The sequence below is a fragment of the Callorhinus ursinus genome, unplaced genomic scaffold (genome assembly GCF_003265705.2).
Source record: "Callorhinus ursinus isolate GAN/ISIS: 27379988/994484 unplaced genomic scaffold, GSC_fseal_2.0 scaffold8, whole genome shotgun sequence".
Taxonomy (NCBI): Eukaryota; Metazoa; Chordata; class Mammalia; order Carnivora; family Otariidae; genus Callorhinus; species Callorhinus ursinus.
Window position 1 is genome coordinate 37,404,044 of NW_027397070.1, and position 26,708 is coordinate 37,430,751.

Genomic DNA, 26,708 nt, shown 5'->3' on the forward strand with positions numbered 1-26,708 from the left:
CACTTTACTATTACTGGTAAAAGATACAACTGGGAATCAGCCAATAAGAGAGATGCATGAACAATAAAAGAGATGCATGGAGCAAGGTAAGTGGGTAGTCCAGGCCCTCTCTGGGTGTACCACTTTCCCAGCACCAACTCCAGATTCTCCATACCTCACTGATCAGGGGTTTTTATGGTAGTTCCACTATGGAGGCACGATTGGTTAAATCATTGGCTGTTGATAATTTAACTCAACCTTCAGCTCTTCGCCCCACCCTAGAGGTTGGGAATTGGGGCTGAACGTTCCAACCCTCTAATCACATGATTGGTTCCTCTGGCAACCAGGCCCCATCCTGAATCTCTCTAGAGGCCCAAGAGTCATTCATTAGCATAAACTCAGGTATGGTTGAAAAGGGCTTGTTATAAATAACAAAAGACACTCCTCTTACTCCTATCCAGGAAATTCCAAGGGTCTTAGAAGCTGTTCAGGAACCAGGGATGACAACCAAATATATCTCTTAAATCGCACTATCACAAGGGCTATGCACATCCTCCTCTGTTATTTGGGACCTCATTTTTTAAGACTGATTCCGGCCCAACGGTAACAAGCAAAACCGGCAACTGGAAGTTTACTCCAGTGTAACGCGCTGTTAATCGGAGCTCAGTGTTGTTAGAGGGAACTTAACTCTCCCTCACCATGGGGAAGTTATCTGTGTGTAGCTCTGAATGAAGACCTATACTCTGACTAGGTCTAGATCAAACAGGATGGCACTATACTTCAAACTCCACCTTTGTCTGAATGGCATTGTTCTCTAACTTTCCATCTCTAGATTTGTTTTCACTGAGGGTTAAAAAAAAGAAAACAGTGACACATCATGGAGTCATTCAAATTGTAATCATTCTTCAGTGCGGTGACTCAATCCATTAACACGAATAATGCTACTGAACAGCTACTGTAAAAACAAAACAAACCCCCAAAAACCACAGTAAAGTCAAGAAGTATTTTTCCACTTGATCTTTGGGAAACTTTCCCAAACAAATGAGTTTCTCCTTTATAATTAGTGCAGGAGAACGTAGATCAGATTTTGTTTCTAGGCCACAGCCAATAGACTATTTGTTCAGGTTTCTTTTATCTCTTAAAACCCACATTCTTTGCAGGGAACTGGAACCCTCCCCTTTGAAAGAAGTCGGCTCTGCTGGGCTGTCTAATTACATGAAAGCAGACACTTGTGCTTCAAGCCTAGGGCTTTTAGTGGCCTTGAATCATTGTGATGATAATGTAGGAAGAAGCAGAAATGGTAACAAGTTAATAATAACAACAACAACAACAAAACTTCTTTGAAACTTTTTTGCTACTTGGAGCTTTTTAGATCAAGACTGCAACAGAGATAGTTAAATCCTAGAGGTACTTTAGAAGCAGGAGATGTTGTAATGTCTTTTGAGGACAATGGTTTGACACTATGAAGAGGTATCAAGTTTAATTCTTACACACTAGGAAGCATCATCTGACCAAACTCAGATCTCTCGGGCTTAATCGGCTTGTATCAGTAGTGAGGCTTTGTCATGCAAAGTGTGCTCATTTAAATCATAAGGATGTGCTGGAAAGCTGCTTTCACTTTTAGAGTTAAACTTTTTCCCCTTTCTGTGCCTATTTGAAACTCTCTTGATGATTTTAGGAGCTTCAAAGCATTTTTAAGAAAGGGAAGCTAACTTTTGAGAATATTATGGAAAAACTGCGAATCAAGTATTCTGAAATGTACACCCTAGTCCCTGCAGAGATTGGCTCCCAGGTGGAAGAATGCAGAAAAGCTTTAGAAGACATAGATGAGAAGGTAATAATCATTTGTATTAGTGTTATTATTTATGAGTTGAATGGGTATAAAGAAAAGATCATGTAATGTCCATTTTTATTTGCCCTGATTTCAGCTATGACTTTATTTTATAGAGTTTAGGTAAGTGATAATTTTGTCTATTGAATATGGAGATAAAATTGCTCTAAATAAGTGACAGATAACAGAATTAGATAATGTGTTTATTTTTAGTTGTCAAGATGCTTAGCTTTTCTTCTCTTGCGTTTAAAAGTAGAATTATAGATTAGCTTTTACTTGGCTTTTTTTTTTTAAACTGGAGAATCACTTTAAAATATTGGACATGAATAATACTTTGCTTTAAAACTTATTCCCTGTGAATGTTTTGAAATTGCAACCAAGGACAATAAGAATATAAATTTCACAACTCACTAGGAATAGCATTTAACACACACTATCTTTTTGATGGTGGTAACACAGTTCTCACGGAACATACCTGAGCAAATCTTTATCCCTGAATGGATGAATCTGAAGATTGGAAGAAAGAGTGGGAAATGTTTCATAGTACTGGAGACCCAGGAGTTAGCAAGACAAATTTATTGGATTATAGAAAGGCAGCTTACATCCAACGGAACAAAATTCTATTTGGTCCAGCATCCACAGAAGGATTTTTGTATTGCTTTCAGGGACCATTTCTATAGTTTGTATTGCTTTTTGAAATCTTGGGTACCTCTAACTTAATACAATAAATTTTAAATGCAAACACACACACAAAAAAATCGTATTTCAAACTCAGTTAACTTCTTTGACAGATTTCTCAGGAAAATCTGACCCATGAAAAAACATGTAAGCTCCTAATACACATTTCTAAGAAATTTTGTTGATTTAACACACAAGAAAAACTGTTAGGAGGTACTTTCTCAAGAATCATGCACTATTGATTTTAAGACAATATTAAAGGTTTTGAGAGCAGCTAAATTTGTTTCCATGAATACTTCATGTGAAAATCCCTAACAAAGGGAATAATCAAAATCCATTTTAAATTTAGGGGTTGAAAGTTTCAATGGTAACTTGTATGTTTGTAACAAATAGCAACTGATTTTTATTGTTAGATGTATCTGGAGGATCCAGGCAGACTCAGAACCATTTGGTGTAATTCGGAGGGCTGCTTACTTTTCCTAAATCATGGTCTCTCCTAATGTACCTAAATTATATGCTTTTCTGCCAAGGGAGTAACTGCCCCAAGTATCAGAAAACTTCACTTTGTAGGAATTTGTTACATAGCAATAAAAAGCTATTACAGCAATTTAAAAACTAACATAGGATTAATTTTTTTCCCTAAAAATCTCGACTGCGTTCTGGTCTGTGGAATAAAAACATTTTATAAAAGTATCAACATCCTGAAACGTGAAAAAGAGCCTGGGACTCCAGAGTCTGGTGACTCAGGGCTTCTCAGGACAAGTTCAACGGCTGCCTTGATTCGTGACCTTAAGCGAGTCAATTAGCCTGTGTTTAGTTTTGGCATCTGTGTACTATTTGCATTGAAAGGTTTTAGTCTTAATGGTTATACAGATATAGTCGTTTTTTAAAAGGGTTAAAGGATTATACGCAAGCATAAAGTATTATTTGGTTATTTAGTAGCTGCTGGGAGAAAGCCTTATCAACATAGCCTTAAAAACAAACAAACAAACCAAGAACAAGAACTAATCAGGTATTTGAAAAATGACATAGTCAACATTCATCTGTTATCATTCCTAGCCCAAGTTATTTTCCTAAGAAAATCATTCAGATAAAAAAATTACACTCTTCAGCAGCTAGATTTCTGATTGCTGTGAAAACATAATACTAGAAACATTCACACAGAGAAAAACTAAGCTTTGTGCATCCTCAAGGAAGAGCGAGTTTTAGGTTATTTCACCCAAATGAATATTACGGTGGGAATTACATTTTTTTAAGTCAGCTTGAGAATAAGTTAGGTTTTATTGAAAACAGTTCTGTGCAGAGGTCTTTCTCATAAAATGAGAGACTGTATAATGAACAACTTATCCCCATTGAATTTTTTCATATCATTTGCTCCATTGGGGTATGTCTCAGACAGTACACTCAGTAGTTTGGGGATACTCCGCACAGATCTGTAGTACATGCTGTGGATTACATTCAACAAATTTTTGTTTGTTGGTTTTATTTTCCTTTTTTTTAGATTGGATTTATAAGGTCAAATGAGCACAGGCACCATTTCCTAGTCTGCTAATCTACCCTCTCATTAACATACTAGCTAGTAGGGTTTGGGATGTTCCCCCTAGCCTTTAAAAGACTTTTTATAAGTAAAGTTGTCTAACAGTGTGACTATCCATTTTGCCGCCTGAACCTGTGGCTAGAGTATTGAAGACATCTGTGAGCCGAATGTGTCTTTCTTTCATTGTAACAGATTAGCAGTGAAGTTTTGAAAAGTTCACCCTCATATACAATGAGTAGGAAAATAGACGAAATTAACAATGGGCTTCACAGTGTTGAAAAGATGCTGCAGCAGAAAAGCAAAAACATTGAGAAAGCTCAAGAAATTCAAAAGGTAACATCCTCCTTGAATTGCCCTCTGCATCCGGTGTTCCTGCTGTTCCTCGGTCCTCAGGGTGTGCTCTGTGGGATGAATCCAAAGCACAGAGATCCTAATCCAAATCCACAGGGTCCACCTTACTGAGTGTCCCTTTGCGGAGGCTTGGTGGAGGAAGTTGCACTTAAGAACTGTTCTCAGTTGTTGGTTTTTTTGGGGGGGGGGGCAGAGGGAGAGAGAGGGAGAGACTCCCAAGCAGGCTCCCTGCCAAGCGCAGAACCTCACAACCCTGAGATCATGACCTGAGCCGAAACCAAGTGTCGTACACTTAACTGACTGAGCCATCCAGGCTCCCCGAGAGCTGTTCTCAGTTTTCCCATGGTGGGAATATGCCTGAACCCCTGAGAGCCTGCAGTTGTGAACTAGCCTTTTCACAAGTCAAGGAGAGTAAAGACCTTATCCTGGGAAGACTGATATAAAAAATATTATATATAAATATCAAATATAAAAAACAAAGCTAACATATTTCTATGAGCATTTCTTGGAGTCTTTCTTTTCTAAGGTGGATTAACATGGGAAATATGATACAGAACATTTCTGAAATGTATTTGATTAAACAATATATTTCAATAGGATTTGAATAGAATTAACAACTTTAGACTACAAGGGGAAACAGGAAAATAGAAATTCCAAATTTATTTCCCTTGTAAAATATCTTAGGAAATCAAGTGTCAGGTAAAACTGTATATAAGCATGATTTTCTACCATTAACTCCCTAGTAAACTTCAGCATGTGGAAAGCAGTCTTACTCTAATTTACATTTTAAGGAAGAATTTTATATGAATGGAGACTTTTAAAAATAGGTTAGAATATGCCTCACCATTGGACAAAATCTTGATTCTTTTTTTTTCCTTAAGATTTTATTTGTTTATTTGACAGAGAGAGACAGTGAGAGAGGGAACACAAGCAGGGGGAGTGGGAGAGGGAGAAGCAGGCTTCCCACAGAGCAGGGAGCCCGATGCCGGGGCTCGATCCCAGGACCCTTGGGATCATGACCTGAGCTGAAGGCAGACGCTTAACGACTGAGCCACCCAGGCGCCCCTTAAGTCTTAATAAGTAGAGGAACCTAATTCAACCAGTATATTTTTCCTATTTCTAAAAATTTGGGTCTTAAGCAAATATTAAATAAGAATTAAATATTTTACCTTTGAGAGTTTTTCTGTCCATACAAGTCCAGGTTTGAATCCAATCTGTTGGATTCTTAAAGCCAAAAGCAGTCAGTAAATTTTTTTCCCACTGCATTAGTCCTAAGTCAAAACTTTTTGTTAGTTTTATTTTTATACTTTTTTTTTTTTTTTTAAAGTAGGCTCCATGCCCAATGTGGAGCCCAATGCGGGCTTGAACTCAAGACCCTGAGATCAAGACCTGAGCTAAAACCAACTGAGCCACCCACACACCCCTATTTTTACATTTAATGAAATTGTTTTCTAGATTAAATACACACACACACATATGTATGGTCCAAAAAGATTCGGGTATAACATAATGTTACCTCATCACCCTTATATTGACCTTGTTTGGTGTCATTTGTCTCTGGAAATGTCCAGGTCTCTCTGCACCCTTGTAGTTAATTCTGTACCTGAAATGAATACAGTTAGACGAAGAGACCTCAGAAAAGGTGTTTTTCAATTTAGGTCACAAGTGGTTTCTGGGCATAAGTGAAATAGCGTGCCTGTGATGTTTTGGTAGCATTCACGAGTGCAAATACAGTGCAAAAACTAGGAATTTACACGAGTCAGGACCTCTGCATTCAAAGTGACTATGATTTCCTTCTCCAGAAAATGTGGGACGAGCTAGACCTCTGGCGTTCCAAGCTAAATGAGCTGGATTCTGAAGTGCAGGACATTGTTGAACAGCATCCAGGACAGGCTCAAGAATGGATGGATAACTTGATGATTCCTTTCCAGCAGTATCAGCAAGTCTCACAGAGAGCGGAATCTAGAACCTCACAGTTAAATAAGGTATGACAGTAACACGTGATAACTACCTTTAGCTTGTGGTATTGAGAAGGCTTTGAAACAAAATGAAAATAGATATTCAGAGACAGCCAGTTTCTCTTCAATTGCCAGTTTAAGGTTCTGAAGTTAGAGCCACACGACAGGTTCAGGTGGGCACCGGGAGGATAGATTTCACTGCTGACACCAGCAGGAAGTCTGACTGGACAGGCGGAAGCAAGTATCCAGAAGCCAGACTGCTGCAGGAATCCGTCTGAGCATGGGGCTTCCCAGTAGGTCATGGGCATTTCCGACAGGCAATCTCAAGAATCCCTGAGGGGAGCCGGCCATGAGAAAGAATGTCATTCAGGAACAAGACACTGCCTCCCATCTTTCCAAGTAGGGGTCTTGGTGGGTGAGTTGTACATGTGATCTAGCAAGAACGAGGCAGGAGCCTAGTCCCAGACAAACTGGGATATTAGAGGAAAAGGCCCCGTATAGGAGGACAAAACTCAAATCCAGTTTTGAGAATGAAGCATAAAATGGGAACCAGACGAGTTGCAAGGCTATCTGGGAACTGTTACTGAGACCCAGAGCATTAGAGTAGAACTTCTTAAGTCCTTTCCATGTATGGTCAGGATTATTTGTCTTAAACGTTAGAAAGGTCAAAACCTGGAGGGGGTGGGCGAGTCCCCCCAGGCACGGCCTGATTGGCAGTAACAAATTCTTCATTCAGGACTCCTTTGACTCAAGGAGAAGGTGTCATACTCTTTACTACAGCCTCTCTTTCACAGGCCACAGTTAAGATGGAGGAATACCGCGACCTTTTGAGGAGTACTGAGGCTTGGATAGAAAATACTGGCCGTTTGCTGGCCAATCCTTCTGACTATGATTCTTCAAAGGCACTGAGTCAGCACGCCAGCACCCTTCAGGTAAGTGTTCTTTCCGCGTTCCCTGAGGGTCCCAGAATCTACATAATGGTTCATGGTCTAGCTGACTGTTGTGGTGCTTTTTCCCCCTTCTTTCCTGAAAAACCGCCTTATCTTCAACCATGCCAGATGATAGAAGGAAGCTTGGAAGAGTGGCAGGCTCAGACAGAGACAGGATCTAGTTCTTTCTGTCCTCTTTGGGTAATTATTGTTTTCCTCCGTGGGCCTTGGTTTCCCCTATCTGTGAAGAAAGAATGTTGCAGTGATTGGTGTTGGTTTTGGTCAACAGAATTCTAAGACGGCCCCCAGTATTGCTGTCCGCTGATGTACACAACTGTATAACCCCGTCCTGTTGAGCGCAGGCAGGGATAGGCGAGTGTGTGATGAATTAGCCACCCTGTTAATTAGGTTACAGTATATGGCTCAGGTAATGGGTTAGTCACTCCCTTGAATAAATGATTAATCATGGTTATGTGATTATAAGACTCCCTGAGAGCACACTGGAGAGTTCTCCCACTGGCTTGATGAAGTAAGCTGCGATATTAGGGGAGGGCCATGGGGCTAGGACCCTTGGGCAGCCTTTAGATTTAGAAGCTGAGAGTGCTTCTAAGGAAGAGAGAAGCTGACTCCCCCAGTCAGTACCCAGCAGGAAAACTGAGATCTCGGCCCTAGGACTGAATCCTCCCGACAACCTAAGTGAACTTGGAAGAGAAACCTATGCTCCATATGGCACCTTGATAGCAGCCTTGTGGTAGCCTTTGATAGCCAAGGACCCTCCTAAGCTACGCCTGTACTCTCGAGCCATGGAAAATAGGAGATAATACATTTGTTTTATTTTAAGCCACGAAGTTTGTGGCAATTAATTACACAACATTAGAAAACTAATCCATAGTTCCTTCCAGTTACAGCATGCCGTGATTACAAACATTCTGCCGTTTTTGGTGTCCGATGTCTCCATGCTAGCTTACAAAGACCAAACAAATGAGGGTATTTTCTTACCTGGGGCCATGACTACAAGAGTTCTTCGAGATGCCAAGTATTGGCTTAAGTTTTACTGTGAAGGAGTATTTCCTTCTCTCATATTATTCAACCCCAAGAAAGAATCTCTTAGGAAAAGGTTTATTCTATCACAATTTTTAGAATAATCAGACCTCAACGTCGATCCAGCTCCTTTTTATATCTTTAAACTAGCACAGTATGTTCCCAAGAGAACAGCTGACTTCATACCTCCCTGATGTGTGAGATTTGTTGGCCCCTTTTGCCCTGTGGTTTGCCTTGTGGTAACCGTTGTAAAGATGCCGCCTTTCAGCCACTTGTTTCTTTCTTCCCCTTGCCTGTGATTTCTGCCCCCACCTCTTGGGCTGGCTTTCCATGTCCCCATAGCATGTCCACTTTTATTTTAAGTTGCCTGTATTTTTCACCATTTTCAAGGAGTTTGCAAAGACAGAAAAGAGGAATTAATACTCTTTTCCTCAGATGCTTGTTCTGAGTTAAAAAATTTTTTTGTCAAGAGTGAACTCAAGAGGTGCTTGGGTGGCTCAGTCGGTTAAGTATCTGCCTTCAGCTCAGGTCATGTTATCAGGGTCCTGGGATCGAGCCCCACGTTGGGCTTCTCTGCTCAGGGGGAGCCTGGTTCTCCCTCTCCCTCTGCCGCTGCCCCTGCTCATGCTCTCTCGCTCTCTGTCAAATAAATGAATGGAATCTTTAAAAAAAGAGTGAACTCAGGCAAAAGCATCTATACTTTTGCTACCTTCTACTGACACAAATGTAATGTGTAGAAGTATCTCTTAAACTGTTCAGAACATCCTAATTTGCTGGCCTTGGTTTATGAACTAGAACTTAGTGGAACTCTAGTTTATGAGCTAGAGGAAGTAGGTATAAAGGGAGGTTGATTTACCTCAGAAGGCATCCTCATAAATCCTCCAATGGAAAATAAGTCTCAAACAACTAGTTATATGTGAAATTTCCATTTTTTCCTATTTTGAAAATAGTTGTCCTATTTTTAAGATATCCTTTTCTATTTTTCTAGCATTACCAGGCATTGATTTTTTTTTAAAGATTTTGTTTATTTATTTATTTGACAGAGAGAAAGAGAGAGAGAGCACAAGTAGGCAGAGCAGCAGGGAGAGGGAGAGGCAGAGGGAGAAGCGGGCTCCCGATTGGGGCTCGATCCCAGGACCCCAGGATCACGACCTGAGCCGAAGGCAGCTGCTCAACCAACTGAGCCACCCAGGCATCTGGCATTGGTTTTTTTAAAAAGATTGTATTTATTTGTCAAAGAGAGAGAGAGAGAGAGAGAGAGCACGAGCATGGGGGGGAGGGGCAGAGGGAGAAGCAGCTCCCACCTGAGCAAAGAGCGCAATGTGGTACTCAATCCCAGGACCCTGGGATCATGACTTGAGCCAAAGGCAGATGCTTAACCAACTGAGCCACCCAGGCGTCCCAAGATTTCTGTTTTAATTGCACTATAACCTTCTACCTGGATTGTATTTGTTTAAATAGGTTTTTATAACCCAAAGATGATTCTAGAAAGACTGCTGTTGTAATTAAGAATCGTTGAGACATAAATTGTCATTGTAAAAATAGAAAAACAACTCATTTTTTAATAAATTTCATCGAGGTATAATTTACATATAGTAAAATACATCATATATGTGTGTATATATATGTACATACATATATAGATAGATAGATATTTTAAAGTAAACTCTATACCCAATGTAGGGCTTGAACTCATGACCCCAAGACTAAGAGTTGCATGTGCTACCAACTAAGCCCACCAGGTGCGCCAAAATACACCTATTTTAAGTGTGCAACTCGATGAGTTTTGTTGAAGGTATACAATTGTGTAACCACCACCACCATCAATATAAAGGACATCTCCGTCACCGCAAAAACTTTCCTCTGTCTCCTGCAGTCAGTCCCCTTTCACCGACCTTTAGCCCTATGAATCACTCACTCATTGTTTTCTATTAATATAGTTTGGCTTTTTCCACAAAGTCCTATAAATAGAATCATACAATATACACCTTTTATACCTGACTTCTTTTACTTGGCATAATGTTTTCAAGATTCATCTGGGTTGTTAATGTTTATAGATAGTTCATTCTTTTGCTTGGTGAGTAGTGTCCCATTTATGGAAATATGCAATATGTTTATCCCTTCACCAGTTAACGGACATTTGGCTCGTTTAAAGTTTGGGGCTGTGCTAGGTTAGCAGCTTAAGACAATAAACATTGATTATCTCCCGTTTCTGTGGGTCAGGAATTCAGGCCTGGCTCAGCTGAGTGCCTCTGGCTCAAGGTCTCAAGAATGCAGTCAAGCCTTAGTTTGGGTGAGGGAAAAGACAGGATGCACTTCCAAGGTCATTCACTTGGCTCTTCGCAGGCCTCAGAAGATGTACTTCCGTGTGCAGACAGGTGGCCCTCTGCCACAAGGCTGCCTCATGGCATGGTAGCTGACTTTCCTCACTATGAACAGTCTAAAAGAGGGAGCCCCCAGGACAAAAACAAGTCTTTTTATAACTTGATCTTGGAAGTGACCTCTCAGTAAGTAAATCAGTAAAGCCAATAGTAAATAAGCAAGTAAATCAGTAAGCCCAGCCTACCTTCAAAGGAGCTGATTATAAGGCCATGGATATCAGGAGGTGGGGATTAGGAGGGTCCACCTGGGAGCTCCCCATCACAGGCTACTGTGAGCAAAGCTGCTGTGAACGTTCATATACAGATCTTTGTGTGGATATATGTCTTCGTGTCATATCATTTGGTAAATACCTAGGAGTATGATTGCTGGCTTTTATAGTAAGTATTTAACTGAATAAGAAACTGTCAAATTGTTTCCAAAATGGCTGGACCATTTTCAGCCCGCTGACCATGTGAGTTCTAATTGCTCCATATTCTCATCTGCACTTGATATTATCTGTCTTTTAAAGTTTAGCCATTCTAGTGACACGTGGTGGTATCTCATGGGGTGGTTTAAATGGCCTTTCTTAATGAGTAACTACTTATTTGAATGTAATTTACTTATGTGTTTGTCATTTGTATACTTCCTTTGTGATATGTCTGTTGAATTTTTTAATTGGGCTGTTTGTCTTTCTATTATTGAATTGTAAATGTTATTTACAAAATATTCTAAAAACCAGTCCTTTATCAGATATATGATTTACAGATATTCTCCTGGTCTGTGGCTTGCCTTTTCATTCTCAGTCTTGTCTTTCAGGGAGCAAATGTTAGGTATTTGATGGAGTCCAATTTATCAATATTTTTCTTCTATGGCTTAGCCTTTTGTGTTGTATCTAAGGAATCTTTACCTAACCCAGGGTCAGAAGGGTCTCCTCCTGTCTTTTCTTCTAGAAACTTTATAGTTTTAACTCTAAGATCAGTTTCAAGTTTGTTTTTGAATATGGTATGAAGGTTCATTTTTTTCTATGGGTTCTGAGTGTTCCAGCACCATTTGTTGAAAAGACTCACCATTGAATTACTTTGGTGCCTTATTTAAAATCAGTTGCCTTGGGGCGCCTGGGGGGCTCAGTCCTTAAGCGTCTGCCTTCCGCTTGGGTCATGATCCCAGGGTCCTGGGATGGAGCCTCATGTCCGGCTCCCTGCTCGGTGGGGAGCCTGCTTCTCCCTCTTCCACTCCCCCTGCTTGTGTTCCTTCTCTCGCTGTGTCTCTCTCTGTCAAATAAATAAATAAGATCTTAAAAAAAATTAAAAAAAAAAAAATAAAACCACCTGCCTTGTTGAAAATCAATGTGGGTCTAATTCTAGGTTTTCCCTTCTGTTCTGCTGATCTGTGTGTCCTTTCACTGATGTGACACAGTCTGGATTACTATAGCTTTATAGTAGGTCTTGAAACCAGGTCCCATAAATTCTACAACTAGTTCTTTTTCAAACTTGTTTTGGCTAATCTGGGTCTTTGGCGGTTCCATGTGCGTTTCGGAATCAGTTTGTCATTAGACACAGGCCTATTGGAATTTTGAGTGGATTGCATTAAATCTGTTGATCAATTTGGCAAGAATTGACATCTTAACCATATTGACTATTCCAATCCAGGAACATGATGTATCTTTTTGTTTTGTTTTGTTTTTTTAATTTCTCTCAGCAGTGTTTAATAATCTTCAGTGTACAGGTCTTACACATGGATTGTTGAATTTATCCCTAAGTATTTTGTTCATAATGCTATTATAAATAGTATTATTGGTAAAAAAGTATTGGTTTTAAGGTTTGTTTTCCATAAAGTTTTCTTCTTCTAGTATTTTGAATAAGGACAATATAAATTCTGAATAACCTAATATGTTTTAGAGACTTATGACTAGAATTCTAATTGAATTAAGCAAATGTCCTTTCTAGAAAGAAATTATATAAGGAGGAATGTCTGAGAAATTATAAAAATGGAGGTTTTTCACTTTCATTTGGTTTTATCAGGTAGAGTCCCTTTGGTGCCAAGTTATTTGGGTCAACTCGAGCTGTAGAGACGTCTCAGGGCAATCAGTAGCATCCTGTGGGAAGGCCTGAGGAGAACAGTGGCACCAGGACTAACAAGCCACAGGATTGCCACTTCATTTCCGATCCCCATTTCACTTACCTCTTTCTCTCAAATTCATGTTCCCAAAATTACAAGTCCAGTCAATGAGAGAGAGCCTGAATGGCTTTCTTGGCCCTAATTTCAAATTACAGAGGGATGGACTACAGGTCAGGTGTTCCTGGTTCTGTTACCGTTGGCTGGAGGAGCAGGGTTACATGGTATAAAATAGCTGCTGGAGATGCTCTAAAGTCACCCAGTGTTGCTGGGGGCGCCTGGGTGGCTCAGTCGGTTAAGCATCTGCTTCCGGCTCTGGTCATGATCCCAGGGTCCTGGGATTGAGCCCTGAGTCGGGCTCCCTGCTTAGTGGGGAGTCTGCATCTTCCTCTCCCTCTGCTGCTCCCCCTGCTTGTGCTTTCTCTCGCTCTCCTGCTCTCTGTCAAATAAATAAATACAATCTTTATTCAAATAAAAAAGAAATGATATGAATAGGAGTTTGAAGTACGGAGACAAATTTAAAATTTCTCTGGTTTACATTTTTTTAAAAGTATGAAGAACGTGTTATTTTTTTTTAAAGATTTTATTTATTTATTTGAGAGAGAGACAATGAGCAGGGCAGAGGGAGAGGGAGAACCAGGGGCTCACCACCTAGGCGCCCTTGATTTACATTTTTCTTACTAAGGTATAATTGACATACATTATATGAGTTTGAGGTGTACAATGTAACGATTTGATATTTGCATGTATTGTGAAATCATCACAGTACATCACGATACATAATTACAAAATTTTCTCTGATTTAAATTTTAATCAACTTGTTTCAGTATCTTGATGTTCTCTCTTTTTTCCCTTGTTTTCCACTGAGTAGATGGCTTTGGAAGATTCAGAACAGAAACACAATCTTTTGCATTCAGTTTTCACGGATCTAGAAGACTTGTCAGTAATTTTTGAAACCAATGATTTAGCACAGTCTGTACAAGAGTTAAGTCGTCAAGTAGCAGCTTTACAACAAAAAATCATGGAAAGCCTTCCACAGATTCAGCGGGTGGCTGATGTAAGTTGGCACTATAAAGATGTGATTTCTTATTTTTAATTTATATTTCATTTAGTAAATTAGAGTTATACTGCTGATAATCAACTCCTAATTATATGAAGACGTTGGTCTGGTACGTTTTTCATTTATGTTATTTCTTTTTTTTTTTAAGATTTTATTTATTTTAGAGAGGGTGAGCAAGTGGGGGGAGGGGCAGAGAGAGAGGGAGAGGCAGAGAATCTCAAGCAGACTCCATGCTGAGCAAGGAGCCTGGCACGGGACTCAATCTCACAACTCTGAGATCATGACCTGAGCCGAAACCAGGAGTCAGATGCTTAACCGACTGAACCACACAGGTGCCCCTATGTTCTTATTTCTTGAATTATATTTTACTTTAATTTGCAGCCCATGGTACATATCCCCATTCTCAGTCCAGAAGTGGTCTATTTAAAGGAAAGAATCCTGATCAGAGAAACTCACTTGTTCTTGTCAGAGAGGCAATATTGTTGATACAAAAGCACAGATTAGCGAAGAGGAAGTTGTACCTCCCAAGTTTTTATTCACCAATAGCAAATATTTACTGAGGGGCTGCTGTATGGCAGCCACAGGATTTTTAAATAATTTCGTTTATTTAGTTTGAAACATGTGAGGCATTTACTTAAGGATGAAGTCACATAGCAAAGGCAGGTACAATTAGTCTTAATTATTTACTTTTTGTTTCTCAGTTACATTCCCTACGTCACACTTATGTAACTTCAGGGAATAATCATTATTAAACATTCTTGGTTATTGAAGCTTATTCCAAGGTTTTTAAATGCTTTTACAATTTTTGATAGAAATTACTCCAAGAGATATTATATGTTTTCTTATATCTTTTTCAATATAAGATTAAAAAAAATAATTCCAATATAATTTAACTTTCCTTCCTAACTTGGAGATATCACTACAAAGTTGCTATACTTATTGTTTCATTTGCTTATAAAGTTATGTTTATCTGATATTAAATGGCTCCAAACTGAGTTTGAAACCCTCAGTCTATTTCTATGTAGTTTTTCCTATCCCCTTCATTATTAGCTGTACCTTTTGGTTGGTTGCTACAGTGTCTCTCTGCATTGAGCTCTTTTTTTTTTTTTTTAAGATTTTATTTATTCATTTGAGAGACAGAGAGAGAGCATCAGCCAGGGATAGAGGCAGAGGGAGAAGCAGACTCCCCACTGAACAGGGAGCCTGATGTGGGACTCGATCCCGGACCCTGGGATCATGACCTGAGCTGAAGGTAGATGCTTAACCAACTGAGTCACCCAGGCACCCCTCTGCATTGAGCTCTTAAGTAAAGGTCTGAAGGCCTTCTTACAGTGCAAGTGGACTTCAATATGAGGGGTTTGTAGCCTGTATTCACCCATTTATGGTTTTACAGCACGTATTCTTCTATATGTGGGATTTGTAGCCCGTGTGTAGGTTTATGGCACACACTGCAGCATTTTCGCTGTAAGGTGCTTGGCTACGTCCTGGAAGTTGACATTGATGGGAGAATAACCGCTAGACAAGTGATCTATTGCTTATAAATTAATCTGAGGATGTTATAAAGTAATTCAGTGACTCTGCATAACAATAGTTCATTAGGGTATTGGCAAGAAAACCCTGTCAATTTTTCCAGCTCCTTTTGTGTTTGTTTTCCAAGGGTGACTTTATCATTTTACATAAAGTGATAGAATTTTCTTAAATGTTAGACCCACTTGTATTTAAGTGTCAGATTCCAAAGATAAATCTAAAGAGTTTGTAGATACTGAGAATTTACTAAAAAATTGATTCAGGGGTGCCTGGCTGGCTCGGTTGGGACAGCATCCAACTCTTGATCTCGAGGTCATGAGTTTGAGCCCCATGTTAGATATGGAAGTTACTAAAAATACAAACAAACTTTAAAAAATTGATTCAGATGCATAATACTTTTGATCTCATGGTGTAAATAATTAAAAATTGGCCTTATGAAAAGTTTTAACTCAACAAGGTATAAACAATGCTTTATAGTGTGGTATGCTATTAATAGAATGACCTTTTTATTGAAAGCAATCAGCAGGGTGCCTGGCTGGCTCAGTCAGTTGGGCGTCTGCCTTCGGCTCAGGTCATGGTCCTGGAGTCCCGGGATCAAGTCCCACGTCAGGCTCCCTGCTCAGCGGGGAGTCTGCTTTTCCCTCTGCCCTTCACCCTGCTTGTGCTCTCTTGCTCACTCTCTCTCTCAAATAAATAAAAAAGAAAGAAAGAAAGCAGTCAACATCTATGTACGCTTTGTTAGTTTTTTTTTTATTCCAGTATAGTTAACGTACAGTGTTATGTTAGTTTCAGATATACAATATAGTGATTCAACAGTTCTGTACGTTACTCGGTGCTCATCACAATAAGTGTACTCTTAAACCCCTTCACCTGTTTCACCCATCCCCCACCCACCTTCCCTCTGATAACCATCAGTTTGTTCTCTATAGTTAAGAGTCTGTTTTTTGCTTTGTTTCTTCTTTTTCTCTATTCATTTGTTTTGTTTCCTAAATTCCACATATGAGTGAAGTCATACGGTATTTGTCTTTCTCTGACTTATTTCACTTAGCATTATACTCTCTAGGTCCATCCATCTGTTGTAAATGGCAAGATTTCATTCTTTTTTATGGCTAAGTAATATCCCATTATTTATATATACCCCACATCTTCTTTATCCACTCATCTATCGATGGACACTTAGGTTGCTTCCATAATTAGTCTATTGTAAATAATGCTGCAATAAACATAGGGGTGCTTTATCTCTTCAAATTAGTGTTTTTGTATTCTTTACCAGTAGTGGAATTACTGGATCACATGGTAATTCCATTTTTAACTTTTTGAGGATCCTCCAGACTGTTTTCCACAGTGGCTGCACCAGTTTGCATTCCCACCAACAGCACACATTTCCTTTCTCTCCACATGCTTGTCAACACTTGTATCTTGTGTTTTTTACTTTAGCCATTTTGACGGGTGTGAGGTGATATTGTGGTTTTGATTTACATTTCCCTGATGATGAGTGACGTTGAGCATCTTTTCATGTGTCTGTTGGCCATCTGTATGTCTTCTTTGGTGAAATGTCTGTTCACGTCTTCTTCCCATTTTTAATTGGATTATCTGGATTTTTTGGTGTTGAACTGTATAAGTTCTTTGTATATTTTGGGTAGTAACCCTTTATTGGATATGTCATTTGCACATAATTTCTCCCATTCCATAGGATGCCTTTTAGGTTTGTTGATTGTTTCTTTTGCTGTGCAGAAGCTTTTTATCTTGATATAGACCTAGTTGTTTATTTTTGCTTTTGTTTCCCTTGCCTCCAGAGACATATCTAGAGAGATGTTATGGCCAGTGTCAAAGAAGTCACTGCCTTGTTCTCCTCTAGGATTTTTATGGTTTCATATTTCACATTTAGGTCTTTAATCCATTTTATTTTTGTGTATATTATAAGGATGTGGTCCAGTTTCATTCTTTTGCATGCAGCTGTCCAGTTTTCCCAACACCATTTGTTGAAGATAGACTTGGTTAATTTTTAAGAGGTATAAGTGGCATTTGTTATTAAATAGGAGAATAGAATACATAGCGATAAATTGTGTTTTATAGATTATTAACAGACAGTATATACTGTATGAGAGTTTTTGTTTCTGAAATTCTAGGATGTGGTTGCTATAGAAACTGAAGTAAAATCAATAGAGAAAAAAGTTTCAAAAATCAGAGCTATCCTCTTATCAAAAGAAATATTTGATTTTTCACCGGAAGAACATCTTAAGCATGGGGAGGTAAGGAAGCATGGATCATTATTAAAAACATTTTCTTATAATACTTATGTTTATTTTTAAATATGTAATAATATGATGTGATAAATAGTACTTAGTCTTGCTAGAATAATAGCAAAATAAAGTTGGGAAATAGATAGGAATGACAATAAATATCATGTTTTAGATCATACAGTACTACCTGTAAAAAGATAATTTTCCTATAGGTTTTGTTTTGTTTTGTTTTGTTTTTTCTTCTGAAAACTTCAGAGTTTGGGAGTTTTGCCTTCATGTCAATTCTCGGTGTTTAATAGTTCAAGAGCTTGAGCCTCTAGGTCAAGAGGACTGGGTTCTAGACCAACTGCACTGCTAACGGGCCATGTGACCTTGAGCAATTAGTTAACATTTCTTGGATTCTCTTTCGTATCTGCACATTGGTAATGTAGTGATTGTACTGGACAATTACGGTGTATACAGAGCCCCTAGCACGGGATCTGGGACATATTAAACAGCATACAGACTTGATTCCCTGTCAGCTTAGCAGTTAGGAGCCTGTGCTTGGGAATCAAGCAGGCCTGGACTCTACTCCCAGTTCTGCCTTTTACAGTCTGACCTCCTCTGGGTCTCCTAACTTCTGTGCACCCAATTAACGTACTGTGACATGGAAGTTCTGATACCTACCTCCTAGGATTATATGAATCCAGATCTTGATGGAGCAGATGTCATTCAACCAAAATATAATTATATTTTTGGGACTTGGAAATTTGGCAGGACTGTTCAAGAAGCATTTTTTGAGAGCTTCCTGTGGGAAGCCCCATGCTAGGCACAGTGGCTCTGAACGTCAGAGGTAGTATTTGCCCTTGGACAGCTCACTGCCTGGTGACACAAAGCAAAGCACCAGTTCTGCAGAGAGGGAGTGGGGGGGCGGGCGGAGAGAAGGAAGGCAAGAGTGGTCCAAATGCAGACACTGATGGGTTACTCTTGCCTCAGGCCTTCTTTCCTGAGACCTTTAGCCATCCAGTCACAAGTGATCTGAGAGTCCTTTTCAGTCTGAGCCAAGGAAATGCTTTAAAAATCAAAACTATAGATTAGTCTAAATCATACAGTATTTTAATTTTGAACAGACTCAGCAGTGGCCATTTCTTTTCATTTATGTACCATGCTTATCTGATAAAATTAAGGTCATACTTGAAAACATCCGTCCCATGAAGAAAGCCATTGCTGAACTCATGTCTTACCAAGTGGAACTGCGGTGGCCCCAGACAGGAATGAAACCTCTACCTGTGTTTCAGCGGACAAATCAGCTTTTACAAGACATAAAACTGTTGGAAAATGTGACTCAGGAACAAAATGAATTATTAAAGGTGAGCAGTTTATGATGATGACAGACAACTTATAGGCTTAAAGTGTTTGGCAAAAGCTGGTTTTGTTTTCGGTTTTAATGGTTGGGTCAGTGAGAGTCCCGATGACTGTTAGATGCTGCCTTTGTTGATTCCTCTTGGTCTCTTCCAGTATTATTATCCAGGAGGTGACATTTGATAAAAGAGAGTATCTTATTGCTCAAATTATCAGTTCTTATTCCTGTTCAGTCGAAAGCACTAAAGCATAGTTATGATCTGTTTGATTCCATCCTACGATTATTGAACAACTCCACGAGTAAATGCTGTGGGGAGAGATTCGACCCTGAGTGGTACAATCTCCTGAGACCCTTACAGTAACCAGCACCATAATAATCTCTCTATACATCTCAGTCACTTTCCTATTAATCCATCTCATTTTACTCTCCAACTTGTGGTACAGATAGAGTTGGCACCTTGCTACCCTTATTTTTACACAAAAGGAGACAAGAGTCAGAAGGTTAGATGACTTGCTGAAAGACCACTGAGTTAGCTTGTGTCCAGATTAATTTGTGTGCAAATAAGACAAGATTTTGAGTTTTTAGACTCCTGTTATCATTCATTTTCCATATCAGGGTCTCTTCCTTCTAACTGATAGCATCTTTCAGCCTCTCCCCAGAGGGTTTTTTGTTTTTTGTTTTTTTAATTCTTATGTTTTGATTGATCTCCAGGCCCAGGTCAGAAATCATTATTAGATAGAAATTACATTTTTCTTTGGTTTGCATTCCTCGATTAACAACCACTTTCACCAGAACAGAAAGTTGCTGAAAGAGCCTTAAATTCCACAGACTTTTCAACTCTATTGGTAGGTCCCACCCCAGCTTCCCACCACCAACTGGTTTTTCCTTATTAGATGGGTTGGGGTAGGAGAAAGGTTATTTTTTCCCCTCCTTCCCAACCACCACCTCACTGTAGGGGAGAAAGCTGCTCGTTGTCCCTCTTTAATTTCATTCCCATTTAGCTGGCTACTCTGTGTTCTCCTAAGATTTGAAGATATTGTAACCTCTGGTTTGAGTCTTAGCTCATAGAATCTCTCTGTCCTGGCTACTGATCAGCAGATGTCATTTCCTAACAACCACAGGGAGAAAAAAGATCAGGCACTCTGTGTACTACTTTTTAATATGATAAAGAGAAGAAAACAGAGAGATAAAATTTGATCTATTATTTTAATCTTTTTTTGTGTTTGTGTGCTTTATTGGTTTCCTGGTCAGGAAAAGAAAATAACAGTTGTAACTATGCTTTAAAGTGGCTTCCTCACAGGATGAGAAGGGGGAAATAGAAGAAGAAATTATATTTTGTGCCAAGTTAGGTTTCAAACTTTGCTGCTTAAATTTTCCATGTTATTATGTAAGTGGAAATCAGATGTCATCTCATATATTTCAAAATTAAGTAAGCCAGTGGTAATGAAAATCATTAGAATATGGTACATTTCTTTTAATTTCTATTTTGGATATTGTAAGTGCCCTCATCGTGGAAAACAAGATAAATTACTTTGGGGAGGGCAGTGGGTAATAGAATGTAGCTCATTATAGAGGGTTGGGGAACAGGTGTGTGCAGTGAACCTAGTTATTTATTTCCAGCCCACAGCTAAAATTATGATTAAATATTAAAGAAAATACAAGGAAGAATTCTATGTTGGCCAGAAACTTTGAAGTTTTAAAAGGCATTTTGTTTCATTGTGTAGCATACTTTATCTTTTTTTTATATATATACTTTATCTTTCTATCATACTTTGATCATACAGCTTAGTCCACAAATAGGTTTGAGCTTCACTACTTCCTTAATGCTAGATTCAATGTGTTGTTCTGGTGAATTTTGCCTTTTCCTCCTGCCAGCTCAGACTGCTCTTGAACCCTCAACCTCTTACTTATAAAATGTACATCACTGATCCCAAGGGCTACCGGGTGAGGATGTGGCTGGAATGGGAAAATTTATCATCTGTCATTCCACATGCCCTTTCTGCTCTGAATCAGTAATGTCACCTTTCTATGTGGAAAGCATTACATCGAGCATGCATTAAAAGAGCATGTATGACATATCAGTAGTTTCATAAAACTTGGCAACTTTATGTTAACATGCCATAAAATGCTTCCCAGAATAAGCCCACCAGACTTAAGGGCAAAGGCATATCTTATTATGCTTGTACTCCAAGCACTGCCCGAGGTGTCCTGGCATCTAGTAGAACAAGAAAGTCAAGTGCCAGCTATGAACGTTGCTCTCTCTATTTAGGCTTCCATTTTCTATTGCAGCCTATGTGGGTGTGTATTTGTTGTAATTGATTGAAACTTGTGATGGGGATAGATGTTGGAAGTAATCCATGAATCTAGTCCTTAGATTATGACAAAGATTCTTCTTTGCGGGGGGCTCTTTTATAGATCGTCATAAAACAGACCGATGAATGCAATGAAGACATAGAAAATTTGAAGCAGATCTTAAATAATTATTCAGCTGAGTTCTCCCATGAACGTCTGTCACCAGACCAAGCTGCCAACCTGACACAAGTACAGGTATGTCCCTTTAATTTATTTGCCCTGTAGTTCATTCAGCAATCGCTTACTAAGCCATTGGTGTCTAGAAGCCTTTGGGATGGTACAGTGTGTTTCCTCCTTCTCTCTTCCAACTGAAGGTATATTATGTGTATATTCACTTTCCATTCCTATTTCATAAAAGAGGTGCATTTAGGTCTGAATTTGCTCTGCCCTGAAGAAGCTGATGTAACACAGGATATTTGGACAACTTGATTTTCCACCTCGCTTTCGGAGATAGGCGCCAGGCAGGGTGGGCGGGCTGGGCTTTACAGGTAAAGACCCTGAACCCTGTTGTAATGAAGAGTTTCATACACTAAGTAGTATTTCCATATGCCATAATTAGCAATATCCTGTGGACCCAGTTACAGTGGTGTGCATATTAACCCTCTACTGCTAGGGCTTTTTTTTTTTTTTTTTTAATTTAGTCTTTGTTTTTGAATTAGTATTTCTGTAACAAACCTGATTGTGTGCCAAGCATTGTATTCAAAACTGGGTTATGACACTTGCTAGCTGTGAGGTCTAAAGCAAATTACTTACAGAGAGGGGCCTAAGGGGACACACCTATTAGGTGGTTGTCTCGGTAAGGCAGACTCAACATTAAAGACTCAGTATTGCAAATCTGTTAAATTTCCCATCACATTAAAAAATATGAGGACCCCAAAGAGCTTTGGTTTATATGAATCATATCTACTGATATAGAGAGAAATGAAAACTCAAACATGTAAAAATAATTTATTTTAAAATAACAAACCCATTACATATTGATAGAAATAACGTATTTTTATGGAAGAAGTTACAGTTTCCAAAAGCAAATGCAGTGAGGGGAGTGACCTTATTTTACATTCTTGCAAATCTCTTAAATGTCTGGCTTGGTAGAAGACAACTAGATTCTCATCTGCTTCTGCATTCCATCTGTTGAGGTATGTAGTTGTGTTTGAAGTATTTAAAAACAACCCAACCTCTCAACAAGATGTACTTGGAAAAGAAAGGAATATTTTAATAACGTTTTTGAAAAACTGTGGACATTCTCTGAAACTAAACTCCAACAAGTAGAAGTTACTCACAGGTTTGCTGTTAAATGGAATCCAAAGCCATGTCAATGAACTTTCATGCTCTTGCATTAAGACCCATTGGCCTATTTGTACTTTGAATAGATCTTCTAGCTGTGCATGGTTTTATGTTGTCATGCTTGATCGTCTGGAAAATTTTGTTTCACCAGTCACACAGATCCTCCAGATATGTCAACATTTCAGTAGTTGATATTAAAAAAATTCACACTTGTTAATATTAACATTTATCCTTTCAGAAAAATCTGTTAGTATTTCTATATTTGTCTAGCTTAGCAGCTGTATTTTTCTAAGTGAAAATAGCATTTTATGAAAAAAATGGGTAGTTCAGCTCAAAACTTAAATAACCACACAGAGCTTTTCCTCCATCATCATACTTTGGCATACAGTAGAAGTGCTTTATGCGTACTTTCCACCTTGTCACACAGAATATTAAAAGTGCATGTTCTTTATCAAGAATATTCTTTAAAAAATATTCTTAAGCAAAACTGGCTTTTTTTTTTTTACAGTTGAGCACATGATAGTGAAGAATCTAGTAACTAATATAGTTGATGTCCCTGCCTTGATTCATATGAAGTGCAAGCAGTTTTACCCACCATTCCTTTTGCATCATCCTATAGTGAACATTTTAGTATTATTATGAAAACAATCTTGACCTCACAGAGTGGGAACCCCCAGGAGTTCTGTAGATGCCACTTTGAGAACAGCTGCTCTGTGCCCTACTGTGCCTCTACAAGGTTGCTGTGCAAACTGCTCTGTTTCTCTTAGGGTTATTCTGTTGACTGGCATATTAGGTCTGTTGGGAGGCATTTTAACTCTGAAGTTTAGTGTTTATTGAAAATGGACACACAGCACTGCCAACTCCTATTTACTTTAGTTCTCATTTCCCAAAGCAATTGCAGGAAGTTTTGCTTCAGGCAGAATAGGGTTATTGGTGTCAGAATGTGTGCAGTAGCAGAGGGGCTGTGGAGGTGGGCGTCAGGGAGTCAGGGTCTGTGCTCCGTCACTGGCTAGCTGCAGCCCTGGAAAATTCCTCCCTGGACCTTGGAACTCCCACTTATATGCGGAGACATGGTAGGCTTCTCTGTAAGAAAGGGAATGATTCTGTGAATGTCTGTAGGATGGACGGATTGATGAATGGGAAGAAGGAAGGAAGGAACAAACGAACAAATGAACAGGGGTTTGAGGAATATATTAGAAACAAAAATCCCAGTACGGGAAGGTTTGCTGATAAGGAGCAGGTTGTCTTCTGATGCAGCACTCACCGCAAGGCTCAGGCAGAGGTGGAATGATGCCTTTCAGGGGGGTTAAGAGAGGAGGATGTTCGATTAGACACCTGCTATGTCCTCCAAATCTAGGATTCTGTAATTCTATATTTGTCTTAGACGGACAGTGGGCAAGGGCCCTTCTGCCACATAGAAGACATTTTATTCCCACCCACCAGTCATACACATTTTTAAAGTAATGTTATAAAACTTGGAATCATGTGTCCATCATTCCCATGGTAAGTTACACTTCATGCTCCCTCTGTTTGCTTGTTTATTCCCATTTTGTAGGAAACTTTGTGAGAAAAAAATAAATGAATTCAGTATTGGTAAAGACGGCTTCAGAAGCCGTCAGGGAAGTGTGAGGTTTCTCACCTTGTTTTTTCTGAGTGGTTCCCGAATGTTAGTCTGCTTACAAATGTCCTGGGAAACTTCCCAGGCCCTGACCCTGTGGATTCTGGCCGTCAGTCCTGTTGCCACCAGAGTGGTGGCTCCCAGCCCTGGCTGCACACCACAGTCCCCCACAGAGCTTGTGACAAATCTCTGAGCCTTAGCTTGACCCCCAGAGAATTGATGGACCAAGTGTCCGGTGAAGCTAAGTCATCCTATAAGGGGAGCTTATAAACCCTCACCGGGTCATTTGGAACTGCAGCCAGGATCAGGAGGAGCTCTACCGTCCTAGACATTCACTCCTGGCTCTGCACATCAAATAGCGTAAAACACTCATCACCCCTTATACCAAATGATGCAAGCTCCTGAGGGCAGGCAGAGGGCTCACAGCAATGCGAACACTCTTTCTGCACAGGGAGACATCGAAGGTATGGAAAAGCAGATTCTGAGTTTGAACCAGAAGAAAGAGAACCTGCTGGTGGACCTGAAGGCTGCCCTCCTAACCCTTCACCAGCATTTACAGCAAGACCAGCAAACATCAGAACAAGAAATGCCATCAACCGGAGCGTTGGAAGAGGAGGGAGTAGCTGAGAGGGATTCTGAGTGGAAGGTGGGTAGGACTTTAGGCAAGTTAGTCCCACTCCCCACAGGAGTACTGAATTGGTGTTATTTGTCACCTGAAAAGCCTGTGGCATCTAGGTTGATGGCCTCTAGGAATTTTAAAAGTGGAGCCATCTGCCTAAGATTGTTCACTAGGGAATATGAATCCTTGGGATGTGTCTGTTCTGGACTCAACCTGGAATTCTTATGCCCGAGTTCCTTGAGCGGTGTATGGAATTCCATGGGCAGGAGGGTGGGAGCCACCCCTGAAGGATCTTCATCGTAACCGGTCAGCCCAGTGCAAAGTCAAAAATGGACCCAGCCCCACTCTCAGCCCACTCGGGGTCTGCACCTGTGGATCCCATTTTGAACTGTCGGAGGAGGGGACGGAGGGAGCAGTGCGGGTAAAAGGGATGTAAGATTTGACAGAGTCATGGTATTTGGCAGGATGAGCTGCAAGTTATTAGACCCAGATGCTGCGTGGGTGGGTGGGCTGCTCGAATGAAATGAGTAAACAATTAGCTACATCAAGGCACAGCCGGGCCAGGATCCCTGGGATGTTGGACAGCAAACTGGCTACAAGCGTTTGTGCTGTGCCTTTCAGATGAACAAAAGCAGTGCCATGTCTTTCCTGCCAGCGCTCACGGAAGAGGTGGAAGAGAGCTCCCTGAAGAGTGAAGTAAGGAACATGATTTTCTCATTACATTGCGTGAGAACTGAAATCTCTAAAAGAAGTTCAGTTCAATGGGAAGCTCTTAAAATGAATAGAAACACAAGGATTTTAAAATTTAATGCCGATGTTTTATAAGGGTGATTGAAGCCGTTCTCCTGCATTATTAACGTTAAGTGCATCTAAATCGACTTCAAGCCCAAGTGGGAGAAATGTAATTCAGACGCACTTGTTAGCATAAGGGAGAAGGTGAAGTTCTTGGTTGTATCCTGACTTCTGAGTACATTCTCTGAAGTTTGGAGAGTATGTTGTTTGGTTGGCATTCCTAGTGTGCTTTGTAGAACTTTATTTTTCCAGAGTTGAATTTATTTCCAGATTTGTTAGTCTGAAACAGCATTGCCAATATAGAGAGTGTGTTAGCAACTAATTAATACCACTCATCCTTACAACTTCATTAGAACTGATTGAAGGAGACATGGACAGTTGCCTTTCCTGGTATCAATTTCCATTTTGTACTTTAAAAACAAAAATTATGATGGGTCTTGTGCCAAAAGGAAGAAAACTGCAGCAATTTGTCATCTTTATGTCTCACATGTAACCACTAGACACTTTCTCTGCTCATTTTATGGATTGTTCAGTAGCTCCACCATCACACAGAACCACCTGCTTTCCTATAGACTGGGACAGGTTGGAACCGAGTGGTAGGACAAGGGAGATCACAGGCTCACTCTATGCTCAGACCACAGACAACTTCGTAATCTGAGTATGTCCCTTCACTGCAGAAGGAATAGCAAGAACAGAGGAACCGGGGCCGAGAATAGAATGCCTGGCAGTCTGCTTCTAATTTAAGGCCTGTGTTTGCCTCTGAGCTGGTATGTTTATAATATCCACTGTTTGTCTTTGGCAACAGCAAAAACACATGTTCATCAGGCCGTTATTTAAAGATAATTTTAGGGTTACCTTTACCAAAGCAGATTAAATTCCTAAAGCACCATTTTAAAGATCCTTTTTGAGTGATGTGAGCTGACTTCCAACTTTTCAGAATATCTTTTAGGCTTCAGGAAGAGCAACCACATTTAGACTCCTATGATTTGCTTAGCCAAAGAAAGAAGTGAAAAATAGAAGGGGTGGGGGATTAAGGGCTACAGTTATACTGCCTGGTAGACCGAGTTTTACAAGAGAGATGAGTAGGATGC

General features: G+C 39.7%; 1 protein-coding gene across 3 annotated transcripts in view; it reads left to right on the forward strand.

Annotated features, from left to right (window-relative positions):
• The window catches only part of SYNE2 (spectrin repeat containing nuclear envelope protein 2), a 314,602-nt gene that overhangs the window by 184,794 nt on the left and 103,100 nt on the right, over positions 1–26,708 (forward strand). For all 3 annotated transcript variants that reach the window (XM_073895326.1, XM_073895325.1, XM_073895327.1), the window contains exons 54-63: positions 1,658–1,813; positions 4,218–4,358; positions 6,179–6,361; positions 7,129–7,266; positions 13,652–13,837; positions 17,497–17,619; positions 18,777–18,959; positions 21,368–21,499; positions 24,658–24,852; positions 25,447–25,521. In XM_073895326.1, coding sequence (XP_073751427.1) covers positions 1,658–1,813; positions 4,218–4,358; positions 6,179–6,361; positions 7,129–7,266; positions 13,652–13,837; positions 17,497–17,619; positions 18,777–18,959; positions 21,368–21,499; positions 24,658–24,852; positions 25,447–25,521 — 1,512 coding nt within the window. The remainder of the gene's footprint in view (positions 1–1,657; positions 1,814–4,217; positions 4,359–6,178; positions 6,362–7,128; positions 7,267–13,651; positions 13,838–17,496; positions 17,620–18,776; positions 18,960–21,367; positions 21,500–24,657; positions 24,853–25,446; positions 25,522–26,708) is intronic.